The sequence below is a fragment of the Leucoraja erinacea genome, chromosome 18 (genome assembly GCF_028641065.1).
Source record: "Leucoraja erinacea ecotype New England chromosome 18, Leri_hhj_1, whole genome shotgun sequence".
Classification (NCBI taxonomy): Eukaryota; Metazoa; Chordata; class Chondrichthyes; order Rajiformes; family Rajidae; genus Leucoraja; species Leucoraja erinaceus.
In genome coordinates, this window is record NC_073394.1 from 7250847 (window position 1) to 7277224 (window position 26378).

The 26378-nt window shown below is 47.2% G+C and overlaps 1 protein-coding gene across 1 annotated transcript in view; it reads right to left on the reverse strand.

The window, feature by feature from the left end:
- Nucleotides 1–26378, reverse strand: part of shank2b (SH3 and multiple ankyrin repeat domains 2b) — a 463010-nt gene that overhangs the window by 328834 nt on the left and 107798 nt on the right. Inside the window, exons 10-11 of the mRNA XM_055649215.1 lie at nt 16119–16425; nt 4344–4501 (exon numbers count right to left, since the gene is read on the reverse strand). Of these exons, the coding sequence (XP_055505190.1) occupies nt 4344–4501; nt 16119–16425 (465 nt within the window). The remainder of the gene's footprint in view (nt 1–4343; nt 4502–16118; nt 16426–26378) is intronic.

A 26378-nucleotide genomic window follows, 5' to 3' on the forward strand; every position in this document is an offset into this window, starting at 1 on the left:
GAATGAATGAATGAATGAGTGAGTGAGTGAATGAATGAATGAGTGAATGGATGAATGAGTGAATGAATGAATGCATGAGTGATACTTTATTGTCACAGTGATAGTCTTGGTTTTTCATACCCGAGGTATGCAAAGAGTCGCTACATAAAGGGCGGCGACAAAGTTACAAAGTGACTGGTGCTTGGTATCAAGTGGCTAGTGTAAACCCACCTCCCACACCAAAGAGTAGCCCAACTGCTTTGTTGTTCAATAGCAAGGTGGACCATTGTATGAGGAGACCATCATCCAAAGTAGGAGTGTCCTGGGATCAGACACAAAGTGCTGGAGTAACTCATCCCTGGAGAAAAAGGATGTGTGATGTTTCGGTGTCAGGACCCTTCTTCATTCTCCGGCTTGGGATTGATGGATCCACAGCTATACATGGCCGCTGAGTCCCCAAATGGTACTGAAGTTCCCACAGTGGTTCCTGTGCAAAGAAGCTCCAACACCTTTGACCGATCACCACTATTGATAGAACTTATATGGGATCATCTTCAGGAAACAGTCCTTGAGGGCAATTTGACAACTTGGTGAATGGAATTGGATACCAGGTACCAGAGTACTAACGGACTGGCCAGCTGTTTTAATGAGGATAGATAACTATTGGCTTTGCCTATTCTGAAGTAATGCCATGGCTTATTTACATCTGCCTGAGAGGTCGGAGGAAGGGTCTCGACCCAAAACGTCACCCATCATTTTTCTCCAGAGACTCTGCCTGACCCGTTGAGTTACTCCAGCACTTTGTATCTATCTACCCGAGAGGTAGATCAACTTCAGACTAATACGTACAGTGTTTTTTTTACCCAGAGTTGGGGAATCAAGAACCAGAGGACGTAGGCTTAAGGTGAGAAGGAAAAGATTTAATAGGAATCTGAGGGGTAACTTTTCACAGTAGATTTCTTCACATTTTCATCCCAGCTGTGACCAGGCAATTGAATCATCCTACCACAAGCAGAGAGCAGCGCTGAACTACTATCTACCTCTTTGATGACCCTCAGACTATCCATGATCGGACTTTGCTGGCTTTACCCTGCACTAAATGTTATTCTATTAGCGTGTATCTCTACACTGTAAATGGATCGATTGTAATCATGTATTGTCTTTCTGCTGACTGGTTAGCGCGCAACAAAAATCACTTCACTGTACCATGTGCAAGTGACAATAAACTAAACTGAACTAAACTGAACCAAGGTCGGTGGATGCATGGAACAAGCTGTCGGAGGAGGTATTCGAGGCAGGTATTAGAGAAACATTTAAAAGACATTGATAGGAAAAGTTTGGAAGAACATGTGCCAAATGTGGTCAGGTGGGACTAGCATAGATGGGGATCATGGCCGTGTAGGGCTGAAGGGCCTGTTTGCATGCTGCATGACATGACTATAATAACTCATAAATTCAAAGGTTCTAGGAGCAGAATTAGGCCTTTCGGCCGATCAAGTTAATCCCCTATTCAATCATGGCTGATCTACCTTTCCCTCTCACCCCCATTCTCCTGCCTTCTCCCCGTAACACCTGACACCCGTACTAACCAAAAACCTGCCAATCTCTGCCTGAAAAATGTCCATTGACTCCTCCACAGCTGTCTGTGGCAATGAATTCCACAGATTCACCACCCTCTGACTAAAGAAATTCCTCCTCGTCTCCTATCTGAAGGTACGTCCTTTTATTCTGAGGCTGTGTCCTCGGGTCCTAGACTCTCCCACCAGTGGAAACATCCTCTCCACATCCACTCTATCCAGGCCTTTCAATATTCGGTACGTTTCAATAATGTTCCCCCCCTCATCGTTCTAAACTCCAAAGCGTACAGTCCCAGTGCCTTCAAACGCTCATCATATGTTAACCCACTCATTCCTGGGATCAATCCCGTACGTCTATCCGCCTGCGACATTAGTGGCGCAGCGCGCCCCTCCGTATAACATTACAAGATCAACCGGGATGATTTATTTCTGGTACATCCTGTGTTCCGAAAATAAAGTGTTATTTCGGGAGTATTTGCTCAGAGCACTGCAATATTATGTCATGTCTGAAATAACATGGAGAGCATGACTCACACAAGACCAGAGGCCCTTTAAATCCGCAGCAAAAATATTAATATAGACCGCAGTGTAAACTGCAACATAAACAGTAACATTTTTGAGGTTAGTTACATATAGGGAGTTTCAATTATCCGTAAGTGCTGCTCAGAGTTTATGCCAGTTCATTATACAAGCTCTCTGGAGGATTATTCTTCTGTTCTCTGCTTCAATTAACAGCTGAGGTGGAAGCATCGAGGGAACATTTCAACGAGAGGGAATGAAATGTATAGGAGAAACTGTGAGTAGCAGTTAACTCGTTTAAAATAAACTGTTGTTGTAGACACAGGAAGCTGGAGTAACTCAGTGGGTCAGGCTCTCTTCTCTGGAGAAAAGGAATAGGTGACGTTTCGGGCCAAGGACCCTTCTTCAGACTGATATTGAAGTGAAAGGGAGATGGGAGATATAGATGGTGATTTAAGGGCCTGTCCCACTTGGCCGTCATTTGCACGTGACGCTGATGGCTTGTGAAGATTTCGTACATCACAAAATCTTGCGACGTCACGCACGGCCACGCGTCACTGCCTATGTCATCGCGCTCCATGCACGCATCACGATGCTCGCGTAAATGATGTTGCATAAATTACACGCAAATGACAGCCAAGTAGGACAGGCCCTTTAGAGAGAGATAGAACAAGTGAATGAAAGATATGCAAAAAAATCACATTCCTTCTCTCCAGAGATGCTGCCTGACCCGCAGAGTTGCTCCAGCTTTTTGTGTCTATCTTCTGTTGAAACCAGCATCTGCAGTTCCTTCCTACACAAACTGCCGTTATGCTAGGATTTTACAGTCATTCAAGCATGGGTGTTACAGGTTGATCCCACGTTTGCACGTACCATTGGGGAGTCTCTATTCAAAGAGGAGTTTAATAGAGAGCAGGTTCATAGAACAGTACAGCACAGGAACAGGCCCTTCAGCCCACAATATCCGTGCCAAACGTAATGCCAAGCTAAACCAATCTCCTCTCCCTGCACACGGTGCGCAGTGGGGCGGCGCGGTGGCTCAGCGGTAGAGCTGCTGCCTTACATCGCCAGAGACCCGGGTTCGATCCTGACCACGGGTGCTGTCTGAATGGAGTTTGTACGCTCACCCTGTAACCGCGTGGGTTTTCTCCGGGTGCTCCGGATTCCTCCCACGCTCCAAAGACGTGCATGTTTGTAGGTGCGTTGGCTTTGGTAAAATTGTAAATTGTCCCTAATGTGTGCAGGTTAGTGCTAGTTTACGGGGTGATCACTGGGCAGTACGGACTCGGTGGGCCGAAGGGCCTATTTCCATTCTTTGCATATCCACGTACGTATCTGAAAGGCCCTCAAAAACCACTACCGTCTCTGCCTCCACCACCACCTCTGGCAGCTCGTTCCAGCCACCCACCACCCTTCTGTGTACAAAATATTGCCGCACCCATCTGCTTGACACTTTGTCCCTCTAACCTCAAAACTATTCCATCTAGTCTGCCATGTGCACCCTGGGGATGTGTAGTCTTTACTCCGACCTGCATTGGTTTTAAGACAGGCAGCTACACACGAGTGCTTAGTTTAGTTTTACTTTAGACATACAGCGTGGAAATAAGGCCCTTCGGCCCACCGAGTCCACGCCGACCAGCGATCACCCATACATTAGCACTATCCTACACACTTGGGATAATTTGCAATATTTACCAATGCCAATTAACCTACAAACCTGTACGTCTTTGTAGTGTGGGAGGAGACCAGAGCAGCTGGAGAAAACCCACGATCACCGAGTCAACCTACAAACTCCGTATGGAAAGCATCGATAGTCAGGATTAAACCTGGGCCTCAGGCGCTGTAAGGCCACAACTCTACCACTGTAACATTGCTGTCTGTACGGAGTTTGCACGTTCTCCCTGGGACCACATGGGTTTTCTCCCAGTGCTCTGGTGTCCTCCCACACTCCACATCAGTACAGGTATGTAAGTTTCCATTAAAAAAATCGGTAACATTGTAAGTTATCCGTATTGTGTAGGATAATATTAGTGCACGGGAGGGTCACAGGTCAGTGCGGACTATGTGGGGCCGAAGGGTCTGTTTCCGCGTTGTATCTATACCGGCACCCAGAGAAAGCTCACGAGCTCACATGGAGAACGTACAAACTCTGTACGGATAGTGTCCGTAGTCAGGATTGAACCTGGGGCTCTGACATTGGAGGGCAGCAGCTCTACCACTGCGCCCCTCTGTACCGCCCCGCTTTTTAAGAAGAATGCAAGTACTGACCTTTCACCCTATCTCCTTTGTTGAGCGGAATCTCCCCTTCGCCTTGAGGCTGGTAGGACCTCAACACGATGAACTGGCGGCCAGGGACGGCGCTGTAGAGCTTGCGTTTAGACCCTTGGCCTTCCAATCCCGGAGGAACTTCCTTAATTACAGCCGGACTGTGAACAAGACAAACAGTGGCAGCGGCATGAGTAGTTGTGCAGAGCAAATATATCATCACGGCTGAAAGATTTCTTCGAGTCACAGAGACATACAGCACGGAAACAGGTCCTTCAGCCCAATCAACCACGCCGACTAACATGCCCCATCTAAGCTAGTCTCATTTCAGCTCAGTTCGCAGTCTCCTTTGGAGGCGTGGGTTCAGATCCCACTCCTGACACCATGTTTATAAGTGATCCACAACAACACACACATGGTGAAAGCAATCTTTAGTCCATTAGGCAAACAGGAACATTCAAACAGCCAGCAGCTCGCGTCTGGCTCCTCTGTTTTGTGTGTGTGTGAGAGAGAGACTGCCCTTGTGTAGTACAGCAATACCATGTAACGGGTGGCATGCACACACATGTGGTGAAGGTTATAAATGGCATGCATTAATAAGGGTTAATCTACACCCAGGTTTGGCCCAAATCCCTCGAAACCTTTCCATTTCTTGCGCTAAAACATTTCATGAAGATATTTCAATAGCCAAGCAAACACTCAACAGGTCAGGCAGAATATGTGGAATGAGAACCGGTCCTGACATTTTAAGTTGGATGTCCAGACGAAATGAAGATAAATCGAGTTAATGTTTCAAGTTAGCCTGATTTTAAGGAACTGTTCTGATGAAGAAGGCACAAAGTGCTGGAGTAACACAGTGGGTCAGGCAGTATCTCTAAAGGATTGTTGTAGGAAGGAACTGCAGATGCTGGTTTAAACCGAAGATAGACACCAAATGCTGGAATAACTCAGCGGGAGAGGCAGCATCTCTGAATAGAAGGAATGGGTGATTTTCAGACCGAGACCCTTCCTCAGACTGAGTCAGTGGAGAGAAAAGATATGGATAGGTGACGTTTCAAGTCAGGAGCATTCTGATGCAGACGTCCCACTTAAAATGTTTCGCTTAGTTGTAGAGATACAGTGCAAAATCCAGCCTTTCCAAACACCACGCCCATGCCGAACATGGTTCCCCCAACACACTCGCACTGCCCTACACACAAGGGACAATTTACAATTACATCAAGCCAATTAACCTACAAACCGGTACGTCTTTAGAGTGTGGGGGAAACCGAAGCCCCCTCCCCCCGGAGGAAACCCCCCTCTCACGGGGAGAACGTGCAAACTCCGTACAGGCAGCACCCATAGTCAGGATCGAACCAGGTTCTCCGGCACTGTCTGGCAGCAACTCTACCGCTGCGCCACCATGCCGCCTGCTAATTTTGTTTTTCTTTCCACCGCCACTGAATGTTGACGGAGATTCCTGTCTTTATTTCAGATTTCCAGGATCTGCTGTTCAGGTTTTCTTTCCGTTTTTTGATCTTAGAAACATAGAAACATAGAAAATAGGTGCAGGAGTAGGCCATTCGGCCCTTCGAGCCTGCACCGCCATTCAATATGATCATGGCTGATCATCAAACTCAATATCCTGTACCTGCCTTCTCTCCATACCCCCTGATCCCTTTAGCCACAAGGACCACATCTAACTCCCTCTAAAATATAGCCAATGAACTGGCCTCAACTACCTTCTGTGGCAGAGAATTCCAGAGATTCACCACTCTCTGTGTGAAAAATGTTTTTCACATCTCGGTCCTAAAAGATTTCCCCTTTATCCTTAAACTGTGACCCCTTGTTCTGGACTTCCCCAACATCGGGAATAATCTTCCTGCATCTAGCCTGTCCAACCCCTTAAGAATTTTGTAAGTTTCTATAAGATCCCCCCTCAATCTTGTAAATTCTAGCGAGTGCAAGCCGAGTCTATCCAGTCTTTCTTCATACGAAAGTCCTGACATCCCAGGAATCAGTCTGGTGAACCTTCTCTGTACTCCAAGAATGTCCTTCCTCAGATTAGGAGACCAAAACTGTACGCAGTACTCCAGATGTGGTTTCACCAAGACCCTGTACCACTGCAGTAGAACCTCCCTGCTCCTACACTCAAATCCTTTTGCTATGAAATCCTCTCCTTCAAACGTGCCCATTTGCCTTGCTAATGGAACCAAATGAAACGAGAAACGTCCAGAGTGAAAACGCGGGCTCCATCTTGTGATTCAGCAGCGCCAGAGATGTCAAGAGCTGCGCCAACCTAGATTCCTGAAGTGAAATAGGGCGAACTCAGTGCGTTTTCTCCTAGTGGCTCAATGAGATCTTTGTGCTGAGGGAGTCCTGTATCAACACTATCTCCTTGCCTTTCCTCATTGTGATAATTTTAGCGTCCCACTTCTTGCGTTAGCACAGACTATTTAAATGCACGTAATAACCTGTTTAAGACGAGGATACATCATCCATCACTTCAGGGTTCATGTCAACACCTCACCTCTTAAGAAAAGTGGAAAGGACAGCAAAAGTTTTGGAGAATAATTTAGCTTGGCGGAATCTTCTCCCTGGATTGTTTTCTAACGAGGCTCTGCGGTAAATCAGGAGCCACACAAAAAAAAAGGCAGAATTGGGGCCATTCTCGCTTCAAAGACTCGACTTTCGACCTTGGCCTTAGAGATACAGCGTGGAAACAGGCCCTTCGGCCCACCGAGTCCGTGCTGTCCGGCGATCCGTCCTGTAGACTAACACTATGCTGCACATTAGGGGCAATTCACAATGGTACAGAAGCCAATTAACTTATAAACCTGTGTGTGTGTGGGAGGAAACCGGAGATAGCCCACGCGGTCACGGGGAGAACGTACAAAGGATACAAAGGACATTTATTATCACATACACCAATTGGTGTAGTGAAATTTGACTTGCCATGCACCACGCAAATAAAGATAAGACTCAACATTAACGAATTCAACAATAAACATCAAAACATCCCCCCACAATGGTTCCCACTGTGAGGGAAGGCACAAAGTCCAGTCCCCATCCCTTGCCCACCCATAGTCGGGCCTATTGTGGCCTCTGCAGTCGGCGCTGCGGTGGCCCGATGTTTCAGGCCCTCTCGCTGGGTGATGGCGCTCCGGCGTCGGGTGAACAGTCTCAGCGGCTTGGGACGCCTGGAACGTACAAACGCTGTACAGACAGCGCCCGCAGTCAGGATTGAACCCGGGGTCCCTGGCGCTGCAAGGCAGCAACTCTACCGCTGTGCCACCACGCTGCCCAAACGGTGGAGATCTCACGTTGAGAAGTCTACAGTGGCGGACTGGGTCTAAAAATATTGGTTGCCAGGAGACAAAGGTGGCCCACTTCATCAGGGGCCCACTTGATATAGGGGGCCCACTTGCCATTGGGCAAGCTGACACCCTGGCCAGTCCGCCACTGGAAGTCTATGTACACACCCTGCACCATTATGGCTACTTAGAGCTCTCATGCTAGTCATGAACAGCCTACTGAGAAGCAGGTCATCGCTGGGAAGGTACATTTCCATGGTACTCACACTTCAGGAGCACAAGGGATGCCACAGAGATGAAGAAGACAGTAGTGGGAGATCATGACGGAGAGGGAGAGGATGAAGTGAAGGAGGAATAGAGATTTAGTGGCATTGTGATACTGAGACATTTCAATTTGTTTCACATGCTGTCCAAACAGATCAAATAGACAATGTGTAGGAAGGAACTGCAGATGCTCCGTAGCGACAACTGCAGAGGCCTCAATAGGCCCGATTATGGTTTACAGCTGGAGTAACTCAGCAGGTCAGGCAGCACCTCTGGAAAACTTGGCATGGGTCAGGACCCTTCTGGTTTCTGGATACTGTAAATTGTTCCCAGGGTGAAGTGCAGAACTAATCTCAGGCCTGGACAGAGTGGATGTGGAGAGGATGTTTCCACTCATGGGAGGGACTGGGACCAGAGGTCAAAGCATCAGAATAAAATGCCATTCCTTTAGGCAGGAGATGAGGAGGAATGTTTTCAGTCAGTGGGTGGTGAATCTGTGGAATTCATTGCCACAGATGGCTGTGGAGGCCAAGTCAGGATAAGGCAGAGATAGATACATTCCTGATTAGTAAGGGTGCCTGGGGTTATGGGGAGAAGGCAGGAGAATGGGGTTGAGAGGGAAAGATAGATCAGCCAGGATTGAATAGCAGTGTCAACTTGTTCGGTCGAACGATGTTATTCTGCTCCTATCACTAATGAACTTGTGATATTGCGACCCTCTGACCACTTGCCATTTTTTGAATCCAGAAAAAGATAAATTAGGTGATAATGTCTCTGTTTTATTTGAAGCATTGTCCTGTACTCAAAACTGCTGCATGAAAATCACTGTAGCATGAAATCAAAATGATTGGATGAAATATTCCTTGGAAAGTGATAAAAGCCATATCAATACCAATCCATATTTCAAAATATATCCTATTAATATGAACATCCCGTGATCAGAGGCAGAGGCTCATCACATTTATAAACCACTGGGGGAATTGTTGTAATATTGGAGAATACTGTATGTGATAATATTGCATTGGCCACAGATTTCCATAGGGAACTATACTCTCTGTGTTATAGATTGAACAGTTAATTTGATATTGCCTATTTCACACCATATCCTGGGGCACTATGAACCCCTTAATCGCCTCTTGAGATAATTTGGTGAAAGTTTGGTAGCTTTGGAATGACTTGCCAACTCAACCAGTGATGGACCTCTGCTTGTGTTGCAGTTGTATAAGATGTAGGTGAGGCCACATTCAGAGTCTTGTGTTCAGTTCTGGGCACCGTGTTATAAGGTCATAAGTGATAGGATTGTCCATTGAGTCTACAGATTCAGGAATGCTTGAACAATCTCACCAAGACTCAGGATCTCCAATGCTTCCATTTAGATAACTGTCAACCATCCACCTAACAACAACCCTAAAGCAACTGTTTTCGACTTTGGACTTTAGAAATACAGTGTGGAAACAGGCCCTTCGGCCCGTCGAGTCCATGCCGACCAGTGATCACCCCATACACTAGCGCTATCCGACACACTAGGGACAATTTACCGAGACCAATTAGCCTGCAAACCCGCACGTCTTTGGAATGCGGGAGCAAACCGGAGCACCCGGAGAAAACCCACGCGGTTACAGGAAGAACGTGCAAACTCCGTACAGATAGCACACATTGTCAGGATCGAACCCGAGTCTAGACAGCAACACTGCACACAGACTGTGCCACCGTGCCGCCCCGATCGCCATTTTGTCGCACAGATTCCAACGAAGGATCATGATTCTGCATCTCGACTTCAGCTCCCGTCTCTCAGACCGCTGCCCACCCAGCTGTGCGTTTCCTGAATCGTCTCAATGCCTGCCCTTTAAGTTGTGGGAACGGAAGCGTCCATCCGTTCACACTTTGGAAAATGTTGAATGAAGCAGATCAAGTGCAAATCTCGACTGTATCTGGGAATCTCTCTCTCTCTCGTTGCCTCCCTCAACCAGATGCCTTAATATTCAGTGTTTCAGCACCAACCATCTGATTCTGCAGCAGAACACATACAATTACCAAAAAAAAACCTGGGAACAGGAAGGAGGAGATGCATTGGGTGTTAACTATTTCCATAGGTGTTATTTCGTGGCATTTCATTCCACAGAAGGCAGTGGCCAATTCACAAAGAGGCCAATTCACTGGATGTTTTCAAGAGTGAGTTAAAGGGCCTGTCCCACTGTGCGAGGTAATTCTAGAGTTCTCCCGAGCTCTCCCCTGATTCGAGCTCATGTAGCAGGAACGTATGACCAGCAACATTTGTAATTTTACCGAAGCCAATTCACCCACAGAACCTGTATGTCTTTGGAATGTGGGAGGAAACTGGAGCACCCTGGGAAAACCCACACAGTGACAGGGAGAACGTGCAAGCTCCACAGAGACAGCACCCGTCATCAGGATCCAAGCCGGGTCTCTGGCGCTATGAGGTAGAAGCAAATTCAGTTAACCACACTGCTGTGTCCCTCGAGTCATTGATCGGTCACAGTGGTTAAGGTAGTTGATCTCATTTACTCGAGGCATGAGTAGACCAGACAGGATATTATGAGCATGTGGTTATTTCATTGTCAGTTCCCCAGCTCTCAAGGAGACATTTAAACCTATGTCTCCAGATGTGGGCCATAGAAGCCCATGTGTCCAGATGTGGGCCATATGCATGAAAAAGGGATAGGTGTAGCAAGCATTGTGTCAGCATGGACATCAAGATACAGGGCCTCTCTCCAAAGGCACTATGACTCACTGACACAAGGGGTTCTGAGTCTGATGGGGTATTTAATATTCATAGAATATAGCAGTAGGCCCCCCTCAGTCATGACGGACCATGGGTGATGCATCCTGGTCGGATGCAAGCCTGGGCGATCGATGTCATATGGAGGACAGGCTGTTGCCCATGCAGCACGTCCCCCCCTCTCCACGTCGCTGATCCATCCAAAGGAACACCAGGGCCGTTACAGTTTGTCACCAGCGCCGTCGCAGGAGCTGCCAGAGCGAGGTTGTAGACAACGACAAACTGCCTTAGGGGCTCCGACTCTGGATTTTCTTGAGGTTTACTCCTGGAGCCTTTTCCATGACTGGATATGGCCACAAGGCAGCGGAGGTTTTAAATCAGATGGACCACCTTCCCAGGCTGCCGAGCCCCATCTGCCCGAGACTCGTGGGGGCAGGCGCGTCTACCTTCACGTGCAGGTCTATAGCATCTGCCCACTGTCCAGACACACACTATACCCCACGGTATTTGCACCATCTCCCGTTTGTCCTGCCTTCCGTATGGCCATAAATACGCCGATAGCTCTCTGTATAAAAATGTCGTCTGAACTTTCTCTCTCTCTCGATGATCTTAAATTTCTGCCCATTTGTCATCAACGAACCAACTGGGAGAACAAATGTCCGCCTAGTTATTTGTAACTTTAGATTCCCCTGTGCCAAGAAGAACAATTGTCCATCACGTATCTGTCAACCTGTAATTTATTTGGCTCCCTTCCTCCACTGCCCTCACTAGCTGGGCGGCACGGTGGCGCAGCGGTAGTTTTGCTGCCTTACAGCGCCAGGGACCCGGGTTCGATCCCGACTATGGGTCTGTACAGAGTATGTACGTTCTCCCCGTGACCTGTGTGACCTAAACTTACAAAATTCTTAAGGGGTTGGACAGGCTAGGTGCAGGAAGATTGTTCCCGATGTTGGGGAAGTCCAGGACAAGGGGTCACAGTTTAAGGATAAGGGGGAAATCCTTTAAGACCGAGATGAGAAAAACATTTTTCACACAGAGAGTGGTGAATCTCTGGAACTCTCTTCCACAGAGGGTAGTTGAGGCCAGTTCATTGGCTATAAGAGGGAGTTAGATGTGGCCCTCGTGGCTAAAGGGATCAGGGGGTATGGAGAGAAGGCAGGTACGGGATACTGAGTTGGCTGATCAGCCATGATCATATTGAATGGCGGTGCAGGCTCGAAGGGCCGAATGGCCTACTCCTGCACCTATTTTCTATGTATCTATGTGTGGGTTTTCTCTGGGTGCTTCAGTTTCCTCCCACACTCCAAAGACGTACAGGCTAGTAGGTTTAATTGGCTTCTGTACATTGTCCCAAGTGTGTAGGATAGAACTAGTGAATGGGTGATTGGGGTCGGCACAGACTCGATGGGCTGAAGAGCCTGTATCTCTAAACTAAACTACATAGCAGTTTACACCCCAGCGGTTTGAACATTGACTTCTCTGATTTTAGATAGCCCTTGCTTTCTCCCTCCTTCCCCTCCCCCTCCCCAGTTCTCCCACGTCCTAGTCTCTCCACCTAGTTCCTTTCTTTTTCCCGCCCCTCTCCCCCCCCACCCCTCCCGAGATCAGTCTGAAGAAGGGACTCGACCCGAAATGTCGCCAATTCCTTCTATCCATAGATGCTACCTCACCGGCTGAGTTTCTCAGGCATTTTTTGTCTACTTAGAAAGCTACAGATTTCCCACCCAATGCTCGATAGATTACGTTATTGCTTTGAGGAGTATTGATTTTCATGAGAATGTCATTTCCAACATTATCACAGTGACTCCCTTTCAGAAATATTCCCTTGGTTGCCAATTCCTTGGGACATCATTGGGCCAGGTGATCGCAGAATTTTTAAATGTATGAGCAGTCATCGTTTTCCAACTAAATTACACTTATTAATACCCACGTGAGCTTTTGTCTCCATGAGCCCTGACGGCGTGTGAGCGAACTGCTGTGAGTGGAATGGCTTTTGTTTGTTTGTCTAATGACGGCATGATACCAAGAACCGTGCCAATTTACGGCAGAGGTGGGGCAAAGACTTGGGTCGGATCAGTCGACATCTGAGGATGCTCTCTTGCCTTCTTCTCTTGGTATATGTTTCGGCTGCATGGATTCATGTAGGTTTAAACTACAATCTATCTCTTTGGTGACCCTCGGACTATCCTTGATCGGACTTTGCTGGCTTCACCTTACGCCACACGGTATTCCATATAACCGTATAACCATATAACAATACAGCACGGAAACAGGCCACCTCGGCCCTTCTAGTTCGTGCCGAACACTTACTCTCACCTAGTCCCATCTACCTGCACTCAGACCATAACCCTCCATTCCTTTCCCGTCCATATACCTATCCAATTTATTTTTAAATGATAAAATCGCACCTGCCTCCACCACTTCCACTGGAAGCTCATTCCACACCGCTACCACTCTCTGAGTAAAGAAGTTCCCCCTCATGTTACCCCTAAACTTTTGTCCCTTAATTCTCAAGTCATGTCCTCTTGTTTGAATCTTCCCTACTCTCAATGGAAAAAGCTTATCCACGTCAACTCTGTCTATCCCTCTCATCATTTTAAAGACCTCTATCGAGTCCCCCCCTTAACCTTCTGCGCTCCAAAGAATAAAGACCTATCTTGTTCAACCTTTCTGTGTAACTTTGGTGCTGAAACCCAGGCTGATCATGTATCTGTGCACTGTGAATGGATCGATTGGACTCATGTGTTGTCATTCTGCTGCCTGGTTAGCAGCGTAACAAAAGGTTCCACCATACCTTGGTGCACGTGGCCACCTCATCTCCAGTGCTGGCCTTGACTGTTTCACATTGTCTCCTTCAGTGGAGTCAATACCTCAATTTACCTGTCAGCAACACTGGAAATTGCATCCAAGTGTTAGTTGTAGTTTAAAGGGAAGCACATGAGCATAGTTTATAGGACATGGCAAGTTCATCTTTTTATACGCGGAAGGTAGTGAGTATCTGGAACTCGCTGTTGGGGGGGGGGGGTTGAAGCAGGTACGCTAGCAGCATTTAAAGGACTTTTAGACAGGGATACGCAGGGAATGGAGGGAAATTGATTATCTGCAGACAGATAATTTGTTATTTGCACTTTATCAGTTTATTTATTCATGTGTTTTGTAGTCAATGCCTATTAGGTTCTGTGTGCTGAAGAAAAGCAAGAATTTCATTGTCCTATCAGGGACACATGACAATAAACTTGAACTTGAACTTGATGGCCTTGGCATCATGTTCGATAAAAAAACGTCTCGCTGTCCCTTGCTACATGTGTCAATAAACCAAACTAAATGTCGTGGGCCGAATGGCCTGTTCCTGTGCTGCACTGTTTTAATGTTCAATGTTCAATGTACTCTTGAAGGTTTAAAATACAAATTCCGCTCTTGCCCCAACGGGTCCACGCCGACCAGTGATCACCCTTGTGCACCGGCATTGTCCGATACACCGGGGACAAATGACAACGAACAGAAGACAATGAAGCGACAAATGTGGGAGGAAACCGGAGCACCCGGGGAAAACCAACGCAGGCCGCAGGAAGAGCGTGCAAACTCCATACAGGCAGCACCCGTGGCCAGGATCAAACCCGGATCTCTGACGCTGTAAGGCAGCAACTCTACCGCTCACCACGATGCTGTCCATACGGGGTTTGCACATTCTCCCCATGACCATGTGGGTTCTCTCCGGGTGCCCCGGTCTCCTACTACATTCCAAAGATGTACAGGTTTGTAGCTTGATTGGCTTCTGTAAATTGTCCCTACTGTGGAGGATAGGGGGGGTATCGCTGGTTGGCACGGACTCGGTGGGCCGAAGGACCTGGTTCTGCATGATAGACAAAAATGCTGGAGAATCTCAGCGGGTGCAGAGAAGGATTTGGGTGACGATTCCGGTCAAGGCCTTGTCTCGGGCACTATTCCTTGAAGAAGGGTCTCGATCGGAAACCTCGATCGGAAACGTCATGCATTCTTTCTCTCCAGAGATGCTGGCTGTCACACTGAGTTACTCCAGCATTTTGTGTCGAACTCACGTATAAACCAGCATCTGCACTTCCTTCCAACACAGCACTTACATGTCTTGTGCTCACAGGCAGAGCCAACCCTACTGTGCATTTATTCAGCAGCGGTCCCATTTTGAGAGTGGTTCGCACCACTTCACATAACCTGCTCCACTTAGAGCTGGCTCGCATTGCTTAAACCCACCCTGTCCTACATATCGCTAGCCTGCCCCACTTCCAGACAGCCTGGCCTATTTGAAGCCGGCATGCCCTATTAAAAACAGGCCTGCCCCACTTACAATGAGCCTGTCCCACTTAATGGTGGCGTTCAGGAGCGAGCAGGCCTCATCGTTCATTCCTGATTAGTACCAGAGGTCTTGGTACAGAGGAGGCAAGATGTCCTACATCTCTGACCACGTGATCTCCCGATTGGCAAACTCCACTTCCCATTCCCACACTGACCTCTCAGTACTGGGCCTCATCCATTGTAAGAGTGAGGCTCAAACAGGAAGGGAAATCGCTATCAAAACCTGCGGGGGACACAATTTCTTGGTGGCCGAGCACGCACTCACACACACACACACACAGACACGCGAGGCTTCGGCCGTGGGCCCTGTGGACAGTAACATCAGGAGCTGACCAGGCTGCTGACTGACTCTGAACTCCAGCAACAGCAGCTTTGTCCGCCCCGAATAGGGGGGGCTTTTCATCGGCCGGCGGGGGCTTCAACATCACGTGCCTCGATCGCCTCGATCGCCTCGGTTAAACAGTTTGATTTTAAGCTGCGCCAGGCGCTGAAAGGCCACGCGAATGGGCCAATTCAGCCCTTAGAAAGCACCTGATAAAGTCCGGATTACAAAACATGGGGAGGGGGGGGAGGGGTGGTGTGATCCCCCACCTCTCAAAGCAGGCTGATGGGGTGAAAGGTAAGGACTAGGGGCTCTCTGTCTTTATTGCGACTAGGGGGAGCAAGGGCAGAGCTCCGGGGCACCAAAGAGACACAGTGTGAGGAATGTTTTCTATGGATGGTCAGAAATTGAGGGGAGACCAAAAAAAATTGTACAAGAGGTAAAGCAGAGTCATGGCTGATGTATCTCTCCCTCCCAACCCTATTCTTCTGCCTTCTCCCCACAACCCCCTACGAATCAAGAATCTGTCAATCCCCATCTAAAAAAATATCCATTGACTTGGCCTCCACCGCCGTCTGTGGCAATGAGTTCCACAGATTCACTATCCTCTGACTAAAGAAATTCCTCCTCGTCCCCTTCCTGAAGGAAGGTCGTTTTATCCTGAGGCGATGCCCAATGGCCCTAGGTTCATCAGACAGTCCCTAAAGGTACAGTGCCTTAAAGGTAAAGGGCATTCAGGGTGACACAGTGGTGCGGCAACCTCACAACTCCAGAGTACCTGGCTTCCATCCTACCCCAACGTGTGACCCCGACACCCTGTTACGTACCTGATCTGCCGGTGCTGTGGCCTCTGGATCTCCTCGCCGATGCGGTTGAGGGAGGGCGACCGACTGCGCGAGCCGTGGGTGCCAGTGCCGCTCTTCAACGTGCCGTTGGGATTGCTCTGCATCTGCTGCAGTAACTGCGGGGAGAGGCTGCGGTGCGGCGTGGCAGGCTGGTTGCCGCTCCACTCGGGGATGTCATTCACGTTCAGGTTGTTGTCGCTGTTGGAGCGCAGGAGGACACGCGGTGCCGACAGCGTGCTCGGAGGCCCCCGCCGCCGGCTGGAGTAGGTCGGTGCCTCCCGGAACGGCACTGTTGGAGGGGGGACAAAGAAACAAAGATCCAACATCAGATCACATCAGTTCCCATGCTTTGCTCAGCTCCAACACCCCTGCAGAACTGTCAGAACACCATGAAACATAGAAACATAGAAATTAGGTGCAGGAGTAGGCCATTCGGCCCATTCGAGCCTGCACCGCCATTTAATATGATCATGGCTGATCATCCAACTCAGTATCCCGTACCTGCCTTCTCTCCATATCCTCTGATCCCCTTGGCCACAAGGGCCACATCTAACTCCCTCTTAAATATAGCCAATGAACTGGCCTCAACTACCCTCCGTGGCAGAGAGTTCCAGAGATTCACCACTCTCTGTGTGAAAAAAGTTCTTCTCATCTCGGTTTTAAAGGATTTCCCCCTTATCCTTAAGCTGTGACCCCTTGTCCTGGACTTCCCCAACATCGGGAACAATCTTCCTGCATCTAGCCTGTCCACCCCCTTAAGAATTTTGTAAGTTTCTATAACATCCCCTCTCAATCTTCTAAATTCTAGTGAGTATAAACCAAGTATAAACCAGTCTTTCTTCATAAGACAGTCCTGACATCCCAGGAATCAGTCTGGTGAACCTGCTCTGCACTCCCTCTATGGCAATAATGTCCTTCCTCAGATTTGGAGACCAAAACTGCACGCAATACTTCAGGTGTGGTCTCACCAAGACCCTGTACAACTGCAGTAGAACCTCCCTGCTCCTATACTCAAATCCTCTTGCTATGAAAGCCAACATGCCATTCGCTTTCTTTACTGCCTGCTGCACCTGCATGCCTACCTTCAATGACTGGTGTACCATGACACCCAGGACTCGCTGCATCTCCCCCTTTCCCAATCGGCCACCGTTGTAAGTAAGAAGTAGGGTCTCGACCCGAGACGTCACACATTCCTTATCCCCAGATACGCTGCCTGTCCCGCCCAGTCACTCCAGTCTCGCTGCATTACTATTTTTGATCGGACTTTATCTTGCACTAAATACTAGTCACATTGTTCCCTTTATCCTGTATCTGTACTCTGTGATGCAGCTCGATTGTAATCATGTGTCATCTTTCCGCTGACTGGATAGCACGCAACAAAAGCTTTTCACTGTACCTCAGTACACGTGACAATAAACCCAAACACTCAATGGTTTAATATCAGAAGGGTGAGAGTGCAGATAGGTTTAGAAACATAGAAACATAGAAATTAGGTGCAGGAGTAGGCCATTCGGCCCTTCGAGCCTGTACCGCCATTCAATATGATCATGGCTGATCATCCAACTCAGTATCCCGTACCTGCCTTCTCTCCATACCCCCTGATCCCCTTGGCCACAAGGGCCACATCTAACTCCCTCTTAAATATAGCCAATGAACTGGCCTCAACTACCCTCTGTGGCAGAGAATTCCAGAGATTCACCACTCTCTGTGTGAAAAAACAGAGAGTGGTGAATCTCTGCAGTAAGTTTAAACCAGCATCTGCAGTTCCTTCCTTCACTGAGTACCAGTACACCCCATTACCAATGTGCAAGGACTAGCTGAAACGTGTCTGCAGCATTTTCAATACTGACTGCTTGACAGGGTAAGTTGTGTAGGAAGGAACTGCAGATGCTGGTTTAAACCAAAGATAGACACAAAAGGCTGGAGTAACTCGGTGGGTCAGGCAGCATCTTTGGAGAAAAGGAGCAGGTGACATTTTGAATCACGACCCTCCTTCAGACAGTCCTGACGCAAAACGTCACCTATTCCTTTTCTGTCTGTCCCGCTGAGTTACTCCAGTATTTTATGTCTATCTTTGGTTTAAACCAGCATCTGCAGTTCCTTCCCACACATCAGATTTGTAGGTTAATTGGTTTCTGTAAATTGTCCCTAGTGTGTGTAGGATAAGGACAGTGATCGCTGATCGGCACGGACTTACTAGGCCGAAGAGCCTGTTTCCACGCTGGATTTCTGAATTTTAAACTAATTTCAACCAAACATCTGACAATTTTATGAACATTCATGATTCTTGCCAGGTTAGCTTTTGAGGGAATACTCTAAGACATAGGAGCAGAATTAGGCCATTGAGTCTATCCTGCGATGAGCCTTTGCCTCTGATCACGGGGTATTCATATTAATAGGGCATACTTTGGAATATGGATTGGTATTGATATGGCTTTTATCACTTGCCAAGGAATACTTCATCCAATAATCTTGGTTTCATGCTGCAGTCATTTTCATTCAGGAGTTTTGAGTACAAGACAATGCCTCAAATAAAACTGAGAAAGTATCACTTGGTCTATCTTTATCTGTAGAGTTGCAAAAAAAATGGCAAGTGGTCAGAGGATCGTAACTTCAAGACTTCGTTAGTGATAGGAGCAGAATAAGGCCATTCGGCCCATCAAGTCTGCACTGCTATTAAATCATGGCTGATCTATTGTTCCCACCCAACCCCATTCTCCTGCCTTCTGCCCGTAACCTTCAACGCTACTCCTAATCGAGAAAGGAGATTTGAAAGAAACTGAAGATAGCAAATGCGGAAACATCTGAAACAAGAATAAAAGCCAAGGAAAGCAAAATACAAAGTTCTGGAGGATCAGGCAGCATCTCTGGAGAAAAGGAACAGGTGACGTTTCGGATCGAGACCCTCCTTCAGACTGAAGAAAACGAAGAAGGGTCTTGACCCGAAACATAACCTATTCCTTTGGTCCCAGAACCCCCCCCCCCCCCCCCCCCCCCCCCCCCCAGAGTGAAAATGTCAAAGACTAGAGGGCATAGGTTTAGGGTGAAAGGGGCAATGTTTAAAGTTGTGAGGGGCAAGTTTTTGTTTTTACACCAAAAAGCGAGTGATTGGTGCCGGGAACACGCTGCCATGTGTTGTGCTGGAGGCAGATACTATGGTGGCATTTAAGAGGCTTTTAGATAGGCACATAGATATGCAGGGAATGGAGGGCTATGGATCACTTGCAAGCAAACAAGAGTCTAACTTGACACCCTGTTCAGCATTGGCATTGGTGACTGAAGGGCCTGTTCCTATGCAGTACAGTTGTATGTTCTATGCTAGACAAATATGCTGGAGAAACTCAGCGGGTGAGGCAGCATCTATGGAGCGAAGGAAATAGGCAACGTTTCGAGCCAAAACCCTTCTGCAGACTGATCAATATTCTATGTTCTATGCCCCATTTCAAGATTTTACGTCTATTATTTTCACCTCCATCGAGGTACAGTGATGAGCTTTGTTTTGCATCAAAATCTCCTTAGTTTCATGTTTGCTCTTCAGCCACTGCAAGTTTCAGGCATTTTCTGTTCCTTACCCCTTATGCCTATAATATTTTCTCCCTCTACACAAACCACAAGCATTGTCCATGCCTGAATGCTTGCCCGAGGTTATGATTTGGGTTTCACCATAAGTTGCAGGAAGGAACAGATTCCAATGCCTTGGTCAGCTCACGCCACCTTATCGCCCCACTAAATCACACCCTGGTCCAACTCCCTCTGGTTAGCAATGGACGGATCAGATGTCAGAAAACGTTGTGGACAATTGAAATCTACCAATTTGGTGCCATTTATCAAAGTTGCATGGATCATAAGAATCATAGCACGGAAGCAGGCCCTTTAGCCCAAGTTGCGGTAGGATGTTTCAGTTGCCTGGTAGCAGTATCTTCCCCAGCTGATGCCATCCAACCATCCTATTGAACGATCGTACTATAGCCAGAGAGCAGTCCCCAACTACTATCTACCTCATCGAGGACCCTCGGGCTATCTTTGATTGGACTTTACTGACTTTCCCTTGCACTAGACGCTATTCCCTTATCATGTCTCTGCACACTGTGAATGGCTCGATTGTAATCAAGTATTATCATTATGCTGGCTGGTTAGCACGCAAGAAAATATTTTCACTGTACCTCAGTACATGTGACAATAAATTAAACTGAACTGAGAGAGTCATAGTCATACATCACAGAAACAGGCCCTTCGGCCCAACGTCAATGCCGTCCGAGATGGCCCATCTATACTAATTGGTCAACACTATCCTACACTAACACGATCCTACACACTATGAGCGATTTTACCAAAGCCAATTCACCCACAAACCTATACATCCTTGGGTGTGTGGGTGGAAACCAGGGCTCCTGCAGAAAACCCATGCGGTCACGGGGAGAACGTACAAACTCCGTACAGACAAACTACCCATAATCAGGATCAAAGCCGGGTCTCTGGCGCTGCAAGGCGGAAACTCTACCGCTGCGACACTGTGCTGTCCTGAGGTCACTGGAGATCAGGATTGAAACCAGACCGGTGTGGTGAGACATTAAACCTAATGGCTGTGCTTATAAAACCAATTCTCCAGAATGGCCTTGCTAGATTCTGGATGCAACAAAACGTTGCCGTGAAAATGGAAAGAGGTTCAATCAGACGAGGCTAAAATTGAAGGCAAACAAAAGAAGTCCTGGAACGACCAAGCCCGTGTAATTTCTGAATATTGTTCGTAGTTCACAGATGCATCCTGAGCTGCAGTGTTTCCAACATCTTCTGTTATTACCTTAGATTTATGATATTTTGCAGATATTTTGATCTCCATAGTTTCAAGACTCTACATCATTTCACGTCCAATGCTTTAACAGAGTTGTGCTTTTAATCTAAGGCATAGGTACATGGCCTAGTGTTGATCCAGGTTGCGTAAGGAGATCAGAGTTTGTATTCTTGAAGATAGACACAAAGAGCTGGAGTAACCCAACGAGTCAGGCAGCACCTCTGGAGAAAAGGAACAGGCGACGTTTCGGGACCAGCCCCTTCCTCAGACTGAGAGTTAGGGGAAAGGGAAGGGGGAGATATAGGGGGAGGCGGTGATATAGAGAGATGTAGAACAAATGAACGAAAGATGTGCAAAAAAGCAACAAGGAAAGGTGGAGCCCATAATGGTCCATTGTTGGCTGTGGGGTAGGTGATAATGAGTTGTGCAGACAGTGAAACTCAACAGGACAACAGTGAAACTAGTGCGACGAGCAGAGTGGGGGAGGGACAAGACAAGAGAATTTATTGTTTAAGAAGGAACTGCAGATGCTTGGAAATCGAAGGTACACAAAAATGTTGGAGCAACTCAGCGGGCGCAGCAGCATCTATGGAGCGAAGGAAATAGGCAACGTTGCCTATTTCCTTCACTCCATAGATTTATGATATTTTGCTGATTTGCAGAGCGAAGGAAATAGGCAACGTTTCGGGCCAAAACCCTTGGGTTTCGGCCCGAAACGTTGCCTATTTCCTTCATTCCATAGATGCTGCTGCACCCGCTGAGTTTCTCCAGCATTTTTGTTTACCTAAGAGAGTTTATTGTCATGTGTCCCAGATAGGACAGTGAAATTATTGCTTGCTGCAGCACGACAGAATATTTTAGGCATAAATACAGATCAGATCAGATCAGTGTGACCATAGAAACTTACAAAATTCTTAAGGGGGTTGGACAGGCTAGATGCAGGAAGATTGTTCCCGATGTTAGGGAAGTCCAGGACATAAAGCTTACAGATAAGGGGGAAATCCTTTAAAACCGAGATGAGAAGAACTTTTTTCACGTGAATCTCTGGACTCTCTGCCACAGAGGGTATTGAGGCCAGTTCATTGGCTATATTTAAGAGGGAGTTAGATGTGGCCCTTGTGGCTAAGGGGATCAGGGGGTATGGAGAGAAGGCAGGTACGGGATACTGAGTTGGATGATCAGCCATGATCATATTGAATGGCGGTGCAGGCTCGAAGGGCCGAATGGCCTACTCCTGCACCTAATTTCTATGTTTCTATATACCATAGAATATATATATATACTCACATAAATGCATAGGTAAAGTGCAATAGGATGGAGAGAGAGAGAGGGGAGGCAAGGGTTACTTGAAGTTAGAGAAACCAATATTCATACCACTGGGTTGTGTTATGAACTGACACTGGATGGGCACCAGCACAGGACATTGCATTTGGCCCAATTACAGGAAAGAAAGCTGCAAGAATCACCCAGTGCAAACCCCAACAATCAGAGGTGGTGAAGAAAGGAAGACGGAGCCAAGTTATAGGTTCCTGACAAGCCTTTAAAAACTTTGGGCACAACTAGCTGTGCAGTTTCTCTGAAGCCCCAAACAATTGCTTGCCCTCAACATATGATCTCTCTTGCTTCCTTCAAGCCTTTTCTTAAAAGCTGCCCTCATGATTTTCCATCTCATTTCTTAATATGTTAAATTTTGATTGCTGTGTCTCCCATGACTATCCTGAAGATGATTTACCATCATAAAGGTGCTTTATAAATGGTCTTTGTAGAACATAGGACTGCACAGCACGAGAACAGGCCCTATGAAGCGGGAGCGGCTGGGCTTGTATACTCTGGAATCTAGAAGGATGAGAGGAGATCTTATTGAGACATGTAAGATTAATAAGGGTTGGGACACGTTAGAGGCAGGAAACATGTTCCTGATGTTGAGGGAGTCCAGAATCAGGGGCCACAGTTTAAGAATAAGGGGTAATCCATTTAGAACGGAGATCAGGAGATACTTTTTCATAAAGAGAGTTGTGAGCCTGTGGAATTCTCTGCCTCAGAGGGCGGTGGAGGCCGGTTTTCTGGATGCTTTCAAGAGAGAGTTAGATAGAGCTCTTAAAGATAGCGAAGTCAAGGGAAAGGGGAGCAGGCAGGAACGGGGTACTGATTGTGGATGATCAGCCGTGATCACATTGAATGGTGGTGCTAGCTTGAAGGGCTGAATGGCCTACTCCTGCATCTATTGTCTATTGTCTATGGCCCACAATGACTGTGCTAAACATGATGCCAAGATCATCACTCATCTCCCTGTACCAAACCCATATCCCTTCATTCCCCGGATGTTCAGATGCCTATCCAGAACTCTTTTAAATGCCACTGAAATTGCAGTGAATTGTGGACGCAGCCCAGACCATCACACAAACCAACCTCCCTTCTATTGACTCTATTTGTACCTCACGTTGCCTCAGCAAGGCCAGCAGCATAATCAAAGACCAGTCGCACCTTGGCCACTCCCTCTTCTCCCCTCTCCCATCGGTCAAAAGGTATAGAAAAAGGGTGAAAATCCACACCTCCAAATTCAGGGACAGTTTCTTCCCAGCTGTTATCAGGCAACTGAACTATCCCACCACAACCAGAGAGCAGTGCTGAACTACTATCTATCTCTTTGGTGACCCCCGGACTATCCTTGATCGGACTTTGCTGGCTTTACCTTGCACTAAACGTGCAAAAATTGTCCCTAGTGGGTATGGCATTGGGTTAATGTGCGGGGATCGCTGGTGGGCGCGGACCTGGTGGGCTGAAGGACCTGTTTCCACACTGTATCTCTAAACTAAACTAAACTAAAGAAGGGAGAGGTTTGTATTTGAAAGGATTCACTGATGAACTAGCATCTTCTTGCTGTACTGTGTGACATGATATGTTGCAAGGAATATTTCTCTTAAAGCAGGCCAACTCACGAAGGGCAGTGATAAAATCCACACCAATGGATTCATTTCTGATGAGAAGCATCAATGAGCTTTCAATAATCAGGATTAAAAGCAATTTCAAGCATGGGCTTTTTCCAATTGAATTTGATGCAAACCACAAATTTTTCAGAGCGCATGGATGCATACAGTTCGACACACCTCTACCCCATTGCGGACATTAGACTTTGTCAAAGGAACCTCTGCGTTACAATGCTGAGAACTACATTCTGTAATCCTGTATCTTCTCCTTTGCTCGATCAAAGGGGCCTGACCCGAAACGTCATCTATCCATGTTCTCCAGGTAAGTGTTCGGCACAGACTAGAAGAGCCGAGATAGCCTGTTTCCGTGCTGGAATTGTTATAATGGTTATATGGTTATACAGATGCTGCCTGACCTGCTAAGTTACTCCAGTGTTTTTTCTTTTTTTTTTGTATACTAGCATCTGCAGTTCCTTGTGTCTACATATTGTATGTGTATTTGACTTGATTGTATTTATATATAGTAATATTTGAGCTGATTGCATGCAAAGCAAAGCGTTTCATTGTACCTTGATACTCCTGACAATAATAAACCTAAAGGGCCTGTCCCACTGTACATGGTCATTCTCCCGAGTTTCCCCTGATTCGAACTCGGAGAATTACAGTAATAGCCGCTCGTAGGTACTCGGGGCTCTCGTGGACATTTTTCACAGTGCTGAAAAAACTTCACGAGTTACCGCGTTTCCCCGAGTACCTGCCTTTAGCATTACGAGCCGCTACGAGACATCCACGAGCTCTGACGTACATTCTATGTACTTACCACGAGTTTGATTTTTTTTTTTTAACTCGGGGGAGCCCTTGAATTACCTCGTAGAGTGGGACAGGCCCTTAAGATAGACACAAAAAGTTGGAGTAACACAGCGGGACAGGCAGCGTCTCTGGAATGAAGGAATGTGTCGAGACCCTACTTCAAACTGAGTCAGGGGAAAGAGAAACGAGAGATATAGACGATGATGTAGAGAGATAAAGAACAATGAAAGAAAGATATACAAAAAAGTAATGATGATAGAGAAAACAGGCCATTGTTAGTTGTTTGTTGGGTGAAAATGAGAAGCTAATGCCACTTGTGTCTCTGGAGAGAGGGAATGGGTGACATTTTGGGTCGAGACTCTGTGGAGAGAAGGAATGGGTGACGTTTCGGGTCGAGATACCTAAACCTAAACCAATTTTTTAAATAAACGAGAAATGAAACTCTCCTTTCTCAATGTTTGTTTTCCCCAAATGAGAAAGTTACTTATTAAAATAGAAGAGTTGACACCGTACTGACAGTTCCCAGTGGCCCCCAGTCCCATCAACATATTCATAAATTCATAAATTGGAGGAGCAAAATAAGGCCATTCAGCCTATCGAGTCTACTCCACCATTCAATCATGGCTGATCTATCTTTCCCTCTCAACTGTTCTCCAGCCTTCTCCTCTTAATCAACAGATTCAGTGCAAAGTCTGCAGTCAATCCACCTGGTCGGTCCATGCAAACCAAGAACTCCATTGTCCCTGTACAGAAAGGAACTGCAGATGGTGGCTTATACCGAAGATAGACACAAAGTGCTGGAGTAACTCAGCCGGTCAGGCTCTGGAGAAAAAGGATGGGTGACGTTTCGGATCGGAACCCTTCTTCAGACTGGTGAGTTCAGCCAGTCAAAGGCATTTGTATGCATGCTGTCCAGTCAGAGAAAAGATGATGTGGCACAGCAGTAGAATTGGAGGTTCGATTCTAGGTCAAGGGGCAAGAGTGTTTTATTGTCATAAGTCCCAGACGGGACAATGACATTCGTACTTGCTGAAGCACAACAGAATATGTGAATATGCAAACATTGTACATGACAAAAAAAAAGAGGTTCGATCCTGATTACGAGCGCTGTCTATACAGTTTGTATTTTCTCCCTGTGACCACAAGGGGTTTCTCCGGGTGCTCCAGTTTCCTCCCACATTCCAAAGATGTGCAGGTTTGTAGGTTAATTGGCCTCTGTAAATTGTCCCTAATGTGCACAGGTTAGAACTAGTTAGTGTACTGGTCGGCAAGGACTCGGTGGGCCGAAGGGCCTGTTTCCATGCTGCACCTTTAAATAAACTAAACAAAACTCCAATTTCAGGTAGTCCTTGCTTTCTCCCTCTTTCCCCCTCTTTCCCCTCCCCAGCTCCCCCACATAGCCCACTGTCTCCGCCTCTTCCTTTCTTCTTCCCGCCCCCACATCAGTCTGAAGAAGGGTCTCGACCCGAAACGTCGCCTATTCCTTCGCTCCATAGATGCTGCCTCACCCGCTGTGTCTCTGGAGAGAGGGAATGGTGACATCCATCATTTTTTGTCTCCCTTCGACTTTTCCAGTATCTACAGTTCGTTCTTCAACTAAACTGAAGATCAGTTCAGGGAGGGCGAGTGGAGAGGTTGCACATTGCTACGCTCGGCCAGGAGAGGAGAGACCAGGTCAATTGATTCCACACCGCCTTCAGTTTCGTTGAGTTC